At 46.2% G+C, this 9,999-nt stretch overlaps 1 protein-coding gene across 2 annotated transcripts in view; it reads left to right on the top strand.

The window, feature by feature from the left end:
* Positions 1–798: 798 nt before the first annotated feature.
* The window catches only part of LOC148435779 (uncharacterized), a 48,473-nt gene continuing 39,272 nt past the window's right edge, over positions 799–9,999 (top strand). For both annotated transcript variants that reach the window (XM_088465570.1, XM_088465569.1), the window contains exons 1-5: positions 799–883; positions 4,050–4,103; positions 4,521–4,574; positions 6,095–6,139; positions 8,274–8,319. In XM_088465570.1, the coding sequence (XP_088321696.1) occupies positions 4,054–4,103; positions 4,521–4,574; positions 6,095–6,139; positions 8,274–8,319 (195 nt within the window). In that variant the 5' untranslated portion in view covers positions 799–883; positions 4,050–4,053. The remainder of the gene's footprint in view (positions 884–4,049; positions 4,104–4,520; positions 4,575–6,094; positions 6,140–8,273; positions 8,320–9,999) is intronic.

Genomic DNA, 9,999 nt, shown 5'->3' with positions numbered 1-9,999 from the left:
CCTAATGAGTCATTAGAAGGGGGGGGCCAGGGGTTCTGAATCAAGTCCCGATAGTTTTAGCTTAAAATAAAGATTTTCCCCATTTTTGCACCTGCTCCAGGCTGCGAGAAAAAGTTGCGGTATTGGAATTACTGTGACCGATTTTCTCCCCAGCAATTGAATAGGAAAAACCTTGCAGCTGCGAGAAAGCCCTTTGCCGCAGGGGCTTATCAAACGTTCGCCTGCATTTGGATTTATGCCCCTAGGTTTGAGCTAGGACTCGCCCCTCCTAGTTCTAACGTCGTCTGCCCGTTACATCTGCCCCCACCTGCAGCCAGCATGGTTATACCAAGGGGCAAAGTTACTGACTTTTAGTTTCTTTGCGCCTAAGTCAGATCAGCCTCTGTATTCTCATCAATTCAATTACAACAAAGGCACCAAATAAATGATCTAAAACTCTGTATCCCATTAAACGCACAGGTATAATTATTATCCACGGCTTAGTAAGCTTACAATAAGCTCAATATAAATTAGTTATCAGAAAATATATATGAAGAAGTGAATAAAAGGCAGATATGGAAATTAGATCACCTACATAACACTTACCTGATGAAAGTAAATGTCCCTGTTACTAATGGTATCTCCCCAGGGTCGGCCTGCGGCTGATGGGGAGAAAGGAGGTCCGGGGGTGAAAGGAGACAAGGTACAGAAGTTTGTAGGGGGTGTATGTGTCATTAATCACCCCGTCACTTTACTGTATACTGATTGGTCATTGACACTTCCATCTTCCTGTTAGGGGTCTCCTGGATCTGCTGGCACCACAGGACCCCCCGGGGACCAAGGACAAACTGGCTTTGTAGGGTTCCCTGGGCCGAAAGGGCTTATGGGCCCCACTGGATCCATAGTAAGTGACATTATTTATTTGCAGCGTTTCTAATGTGCAACTGTTAAGTGTAGACCCAGACTAACCGGCCTTGTGGTGTTCAGATCAATGTTATTCAATAAGACAATTTATTAGTTGGTTACTGAATGCTTCCAGCTGTAATGTCATTAGTGTACACCCCTGAGTCATTCCCAATGTACAGGATCACAGCTGTGATGGCATTAGTGTACACCCCTGAGTCATTCCCAATGTACATGATCACAGCTGTGGTGGCTTTAGTGTACACCCCTGAGTCATTCCCAATGTACATGATCACAGCTGTGATGGCATTAGTGTACACCCCTGAGTCATTCCCAATGTACATGATCGCCAGTTGTGATGGCATTAGTGTACACCCCTGAGTCATTCCCAATGTACGGGATCACAGCTGTGATGGCATTAGTGTACACCTCTGAGTCATTCCCAATGACCGGGATCACAGCTGTGGTGGCATTAGTGTACACCCCTGAGTCATTCCCAATATACAGGATCACAGCTGTGATGGCATTAGTGTACACCCCTGAGTCATTCCCAATGTACAGGATCACAGCTGTGATGGCATTAGTGTATACCCCTGAGTTATTCCCAATGTACAGGATCACAGCTGTGATGGCTTTAGTGTATACCCCTGAGTTATTCCCAATGTACAGGATCACAGCTGTGATGGCATTAGTGTACACCCCTGAGTCATTCCCAATGTACATGATCACAGCTGTGGTGGCATTAGTGTACACCCCTGAGTCATTCCCAATGTACATGATCGCCAGTTGTGATGGCATTAGTGTACACCCCTGAGTCATTCCCAATGTACAGGATCACAGCTGTGATGGCATTAGTGTACACCCCTGAGTCATTCCCAATGTACAGGATCACAGCTGTGATGGCATTAGTGTATACCCCTGAGTTATTCCCAATGTACAGGATCACAGCTGTGATGGCTTTAGTGTATACCCCTGAGTTATTCCCAATGTACGGGATCACAGCTGTGATGGCATTAGTGTATACCCCTGAGTTATTCCCAATGTACAGGATCACAGCTGTGATGGCATTAGTGTACACCCCTGAGTCATTCCCAATGTACATGATCACAGCTGTGATGGCATTAGTGTACACCCCTGAGTCATTCCCAATGTACATGATTGCCAGTTGTGATGGCATTAGTGTACACCCCTGAGTCATTCCCAATGTACGGGATCACAGCTGTGATGGCATTAGTGTACACCTCTGAGTCATTCCCAATGACCGGGATCACAGCTGTGGTGGCATTAGTGTACACCCCTGAGTCATTCCCAATGTACAGGATCACAGCTGTGATGGCATTACTGTACACCCCTGAGGCATTCCCAATGTACAGGATCACAGCTGTGATGGCATTAGTGTACACCCCTGAGTCATTCCCAATGTACAGGATCACAGCTGTGATGTTATCAGTGTACACCCCTGAGTCTTTCCCAATGTACAGGATCACAGCTGTGATGTCATCAGTGTACACCCCTGAGTCATTCCCAATGTACAGGATCACAGCTGTGATGGCATTAGTGTACACCCCTGAGTCATTCCCAATGTACAGGATCACAGCTGTGATGTCATTAGTGTACACCCCTGAGTCATTCCCAATGTACAGGATCACAGCTGTGATGGCATTAGTGTATACCCCTGAGTTATTCCCAATGTACAGGATCACAGCTGTGATGGCATTAGTGTACACCCCTGAGTCATTTCCAATGTACGGGATCACAGCTGTGTTGGCATTAGTGTACACCCCTGAGTCTTTCCCAATGTACAGGATCACAGCTGTGATGTCATCAGTGTACACCCCTGAGTCATTCCCAATGTACAGGATCACAGCTGTGATGGCATTAGTGTACACCCCTGAGTCATTCCCAATGTACAGGATCACAGCTGTGATGGCATTAGTGTACACCCCTGAGTCATTCCCAATGTATGGGATCACAGCTGTGATGGAATTAGTGTACACCCCTGAGTTATTCCCAATGTACAGGATCACAGCTGTGATGGCATTAGTGTACACCCCTGAGTCATTCCCAATGTACATGATCGCCAGTTGTGATGGGCTTAAGTGTACACCCCTGAGTCATTCCCAATGTACAGGATCACAGCTGTGATGGCATTAGTGTATACCCCTGAGTTATTCCCAATGTACAGGATCACAGCTGTGATGGCATTAGTGTACACCCCTGAGTCATTTCCAATGTACGGGATCACAGCTGTGTTGGCATTAGTGTACACCCCTGAGTCTTTCCCAATGTACAGGATCACAGCTGTGATGTCATCAGTGTACACCCCTGAGTCATTCCCAATGTACAGGATCACAGCTGTGATGGCATTAGTGTACACCCCTGAGTCATTCCCAATGTACAGGATCACAGCTGTGATGGCATTAGTGTACACCCCTGAGTCATTCCCAATGTACGGGATCACAGCTGTGATGGAATTAGTGTACACCCCTGAGTTATTCCCAATGTACAGGATCACAGCTGTGATGGCATTAGTGTACACCCCTGAGTCATTCCCAATGTACATGATCGCCAGTTGTGATGGGCTTAAGTGTACACCCCTGAGTCATTCCCAATGTACAGGATCACAGCTGTGATGGCATTAGTGTACACCCCTGAGTCATTCCCAATGTACGGGATCACAGCTGTGATGGCATTAGTGTACACCCCTGAGTCATTCCCAATGTACATGATCGCTAGTTGTGATGGCATTAGTGTACACCCCTGAGTCATTCCCAATGTACATGATCACAGCTGTGATGGCTTTAGTGTACACCCCTGAGTCATTCCCAATGTACAGGATCACAGCTGTGATGGCATTAGTGTAACACCCCTGAGTCATTCCCAATGTACATGATCGCCAGTTGTGATGGCATTAGTGTACACCCCTGAGTCATTCCCAATGTACGGGATCACAGCTGTGATGGCATTAGTGCACACCCCTGAGTCTTTCCCATGATCGCCATTTGTGACCACAATTGGTGGCTTTGCCTTTGTTCAACGTGTCTATGGCCGCAAATAATCTCAATTCACAGGAATTTGTCTTAATTTTACACGTGATATTTTCTGCGCCGTATCATTCACATATCATAGCTAGAGACACCAACATTTTATCTTTCTCTATCATTTAGGGGGATGACGGACAGAAAGGTCCCAATGGTGAAAACGGGAGTGAGGGCCCCAAGGTTAGTGCACTTTAGACCTGGTGAGACGGTTTTGATGGTTGAACGATTTTTTTATTTCTTGTTGAGTTTTTGTTGGTAAAACAAAAGTTTTGTTAAAGGGTTTTTCACTCTTGAGGGGATACCTCCTCTCCTCCAGTACTGCTATAGTAATTACCCAACGTCTCCAGCAGAGGTCCTCACTGCAGACATGTTCTATGGACTTCACCCTGCAGAAGAAGGAGGAGCCCCTAGGGGCTCATGCACCAGTTTGTAGAAGTTGGGGGGATTGTTGTGCGACTCCCCGTCCCATTAAATAGTGGAGAACCTGCTGTTTGTGGCCTCAGCTCTGTGTTGTTGATCTGCTATAGTAATATAATAATTCCACCACAACTTATATGATATGAGATTAAGTTTGTGTTTTTGTACTTTGAAATAAAGGGAAACCGCGGCGCTGATGGACAGAAGGGGGTGTCTGGACCTCGGGGGAACCGGGTAATCATCAATGCTCAACATAAATGCACCCATGTCCGTATTTACCAGCACATATAGAAGCATGCCACGGGGGATGGGAAATACTATCAGTCTTTAATTGTCGCTTCTAGTGATCTTCCTGATATCTATGTACAAGTGCACAAATCAGGAGATCCCATGTTCTCACTGCGACACATTCATAGAGCATCAGTCATCCCTTCACATAATTGTATTATTCTGGTGGGAGTACAGCTGTACGATGCACCGTGTGAGAAGGGGATGAGACCCAGAGACCACCAGCTGTGATCTGCTACACGATTCTTATCCTTTATTGTAGTGGAAACAGCCGTGCACCCCTCCACACAGCAAGGGACAGTCCTTAGCAAGGAACACACTCACCCTGCCCAGCTCCTCACCCTCCTCAGTTACTCACCTTGCCCAGCTCCTCACCCTGCCCAGCTCCTCACCCTCCTCAGTTACTCACCCTGCCCAGCTACTCACCCTGCCCTGTTCCTCACCCTGCCCAGCTCCTCGCCCTCCTCAGCTCCTCACCCTGCCCAGCTCCTCACTATGCCCAGCTCCTCACCCTCCCCAGCTCCTCACCCTGCCCAGCTCCTCACCCTGCCCAGCTCCTCACCCTCCTCAGTTACTCACCCTGCCCAGCTACTCACACTGCCCAGCTCCTCATCCTCCTCAGTTACTCACCCTGCCCAGCTACTCGCACTGCCCAGCTCCTCACCCTCCTCAGTTCGTCAGCCTGTCCAGCACCTCACCCTCCTCAGTTCCTCACTCTGTCCAGCTACTCACCCTGCCCAGCTTCTCACCCTGCCCAGCTACTCACCCTGCCAAGCCACTTGCCCTCTTCAGTTCCTCACCATGCCCAGCTCCTCACCCTGCCCAGCTACTCACCCTGCCCAGCTACTCACCCTCCTCAGTTCCTCACCCTGCCCAGCTCCTCACCCTGCAAAGCTCCTCACTATGCCCAGCTCCTCACCCTGCAAAGCTCCTCACCATGCCCAGCTCCTCACCCTGCCCAGCTACTCACCCTCCTCAGTTCCTCACCCTGCCCAGCTCCTCACCCTGCCCAGCTCCTCACCCTGCCCAGCTACTCACCCTGCCCAGCTACTCACCCTCCTCAGTTCCTCACCCTGCCCAGCTCCTCACCATGCCCAGCTCCTCACCCTGCCCAGCTACTCACCCTCCTCAGTTCCTCACCCTGCCCAGCTCCTCACCCTGCCCAGCTACTCGCATTCTTAATGTCACTGCTGTTATGTAGCTCTATAACCTGCGTAGCAAATGCCCCTTGTTGCCCCTTGTTTTGGGGGCCTAGCAGGTAGGCGGGCACTGAGAAGAGCCAGGACCCGGCTGCCCTCTCATCTGGAGTTCATCCTCCCTGTAATTACATATCATATGAATGAATAACACGTCTTATTATGTATAGTGAACCCTTTCCTATTCCTCGCCATCACCAACCCCTCCCGGAGCCACAACTTTCCCACCCTCCCATGTAAGGTTTACAGAGTATTTTCTGTCTATTGCAGGGACGGATGGGGCAGAGAGGTCTTGTGGGGACCCCAGGATCTCCGGTGAGTGATCAGAACTTGTACATCAGTGATAGTGATTGTCATCTGAACACACTTATTAAATTACGTCTATAAACTGAGCTGGCACCTACAGCTGGTGGTATATTATCTACTGGTTTATAAACTGAGCTGGCACCTACAGCTGGTGGTATATTATCTACTGGTTTATAAACTGAGCTGGCACCTACAGCTGGTGGTATATTATCTACTGGTTTATAAACTGAGCTGGCACCTACGGCTGGTGGCATATTATCTACTGGTTTATAAACTGAGCTGGCACCTACAGCTGGTGGTATATTATCTACTGGTTTATAAACTGAGCTGGCACCTACGGCTGGTGGCATATTATCTACTGGTTTCATGTCCAATATATCTTGTCGCATTCAGGTAAAAAAACGAGATAAAAATAGTTAAAACTAAAAAAAAAACAGTGTAAATGGATAGGATAAAAAAAATGGTTAAACAAAAGCAAAAAAACACACGTTACTGTATATAGTACTTGGGGACAGTATTATTAATTACTATAAAACTGGGAACTCTTATTATTTATTATTATAGAACTAGGAGCGCTATTAATAATTAATATAGTACTGGGGACACTTTTATTCATTAAATATAGGACTAAGAACATTGTTATTAATTAATATAGGAATAGTGTCACTATTATTAATTACTATAGGACTGGGAACATTATTATTAATTAATTTAGTATTGGTATCACTATTATTAATGATGAGACTGGGGGTACTATTAATAATGCACATAGTATTGGCAACACTGATTAATTACTATAGGACTGGGGACAATATTATTAATTCATTTAGAACTAAATTCACTATTATTTATTACTGTAGGACTGGGAACAGTATTCTGAATTAATTTAGGATAGGGTCACTATTACTATAGGACTGGAGGGAAATGTTATTTATTTCTATACTAACAGGGGCGCTATTATATTTTTCTGTACCAACGGGGGCACTACAGTACTATGACATTTATCATGCGAGCAACAATTCTCGGGCACACTTGTGGCACTGCAGGGGCTGGAATATATTTGTGCCCATGTTGGCTTTTCTAGATCCACACGAACCAGTATATAATAACATCCAGCTATTAGTTATAATATAATAGGTGGGACGGACAAGCCTGGCAACGCGGTTACATCACAGCAAAGCTCCGTCATTGCTGTTAGTGATTCCTGTCTGGGGCCTCATACTGAGAAAATCACATTTACATTTATCGCTTGTTTGTAGTACTGAGGATTCACGGTTTCTAAAAATATGACACACTGTTAATAGAATGGAAGTGAGGGGAGGGGACTAAGGACCTGATTATTCAGAGATGAACGCTAATGTCGCTGCTGCTGCGAATATTTCGTAGCTGCTGGGCGAAAATATGCAAATGTCGCAGGCGCTGGGACCTGAGACGCTGGAGCCATGTTATCTGCATATGGGATCGCTGTCGCAGGCACAGACACGCCCCGAAAATGGTGCCTTTGAGCTGTCACTCCCCATTACCTCCCCCATATGCTCCATGGCTGCCAATCGCACTGCGGGTAAATACACAACGGTAATGTAATTTGGTGCGTGCGCAGTGTGAATCGTGCGCAGACCGCTGATAATCGCTCAACTGCAACAATATCTGGTTAGCATCCATGTCTGAATCAGGTCCTAGGAGAGCTCAGCCAGAACGGATTCATTTCAACTGAAATCTACAGCTCACAAGTATGTAGGTTACAAATAGATTTTAATGTATGCTATATTTCCACCAGAGTGCAGCAGTAAACAATTACAGCATCGGCTAGCAAATTATCTTATTATTAAGTAAGTCCCATAATAAATGCTTCATTATACATAACCAACATTTACGTATAGTACAGTATTTGTGTACAGCTGTGTAATATTGCGTTAGGGCCAGCAGGGGGCGGCAGAGGCACAGTTGTAACATTGGATGCTGATTTAATGCATATTTGCTGATCATCTACTTAACTGTTGGTGTAAGATTACTGTAGGGCTGATTTGCTGGCCAGCTGGTGCTGGCGGAAGTCTCTGTACCCCTTGTGTAGACAGTGTGCACCCCCCTATAACTACCATCTGGTGCTTCCGATAAACAGTTTATTTTCTTTGTCCCCACACAGGGTCATCGGGGTGTTCCAGGTTCGGAGGGCGCAGAAGGACTGCCTGGTACACAGGTTCCCACTATGCACTATATATACCCATTATTTGGCATGGCGCTTGGCCTGTACCTGGTGCACCACAAATCCCAGCAACTTTCTAGCCTCTTACTTAACTGTTTTACTTCCTTGCTCCTTATTGTTGCAGTGGTATACAGTGTTACTGGTAAATGTGTGCAGACCAGTGCAGAGTGCATTGGGTATACAGTGTTACTGGCTGTGGTGTATGAGGTTGTGAGTTTGAGTTCTGTGCATGGAATGCAGAGTAATATGTCTTTCAAATACATGGGGATTTAACTGAAACAAGGTGCATACAAATGACTATGGTATAGGAGGTTTGGTGTTCATATCCCTTGCTTGGAGTGTGATAATTAACTAGTTTACTTCAAACAAGTAGAATCAGTGGTTAAGTTTGGAAACCATTAGTGTTTCCAAACCAATGTTTAGGACTAAACAATGTTTTAGATCAATGTTAAAAACATCGGTACTACCATTGTTTTTTTTTTCAATGTCACATTTCTAAGTCAAGCCATATATATATAGGTTAATACCAGGGACGTGCTGTCAGGGCAGAGCCTCCCCTGTCATACTCCTGAGATTGATATAAAAAATTATTAGAATAATACGAAGAAGATATTATAACATATATTTGTTTATTGTAATCATTTTTATAGTTAACACTCACCAGCTTTGTGGAGCTTTCTGGGACTGCAGGGAGATGAGGCAGCAATAGCTCAGCCTCCCTTCTCTATGATCAGACACTGCTTGCAGAGCTGGGGGCAGGGCCACATCATGGGCTGTAAGCTGCACAGAAAGGGCTCTATTTATTAACATTATTTTTACTAAAATAAAGTGAAAAAGGCTGTTTTGTGTTGTCACACCCTTTTCACATTATTTTAGTATCACCTGTAGTTATTACAGGGCAATTGGAGTAGAATTCGTAAAATTCTACTCCAACCCCCAGTATCACTTATTTTTAGTAAAGCAGATCGCATTTCCCATAACTGTAATGAGAAATGTGATCCGACCAAATTTACTAAAAATAAATTGTAAAAAAATACCGGGGAAAGCCCTGTGATAATAACGCCACCTGGAGGTGGCGTTATCCAGGGTGTCCACCGGTTACCGGCCTCCTACTCTGCTCTAAAAGGCAGAGCAGAGCCCGGAGCCGGTCCCAGTGATCAGCTGTGTGGTCTAAACAGACGGCAAGCTGATACACTGCAAAAAAAAAAATAGTAAAAAAAAAATTCACTTACCTGACTTCAGGGACCGGTGGTTGGGGCTCCGGTGATGACTCCCCTCCGGTCAGCTGGTCTCCCATGCTGCACTACTGCCCCGTCATCAGATGATCGGGTCCCAGTGCAGTATGGATATCAGCTGACCGGAGGCATGGAAGACATCATCGGAGCACCGATGACTGCAGGTAAGTGCTATTAAGGCAGGGGGGGGTCACGGGGGGGTCTGCGATCGCGGGGAGTGGGGCTTAGTGTCGGGGGGTAGCAGCAGTGGCCGGACGGCGCATGCGCGGGGCACTAGTCACGGTATTTTTTTGCGAAAATATCGTGACTAGAGTGCGGAGGGGATCCGCAGGGACAGAGCTTTCTCGCAAGCTCTGTCCCTGCAAAGGATTTGTAGTAAATCCCTGTGATATTGCCTGAATTCGTAATGTGAATTCAGTCGATAATATCAC

The sequence above is a fragment of the Taudactylus pleione genome, unplaced genomic scaffold (genome assembly GCF_031769625.1).
Source record: "Taudactylus pleione unplaced genomic scaffold, aTauple2 ptg001997l, whole genome shotgun sequence".
Classification (NCBI taxonomy): Eukaryota; Metazoa; Chordata; class Amphibia; order Anura; family Myobatrachidae; genus Taudactylus; species Taudactylus pleione.
Note: the sequence above shows the minus strand (reverse complement) of the source record. Positions and strands in the feature narration are given on the sequence as shown.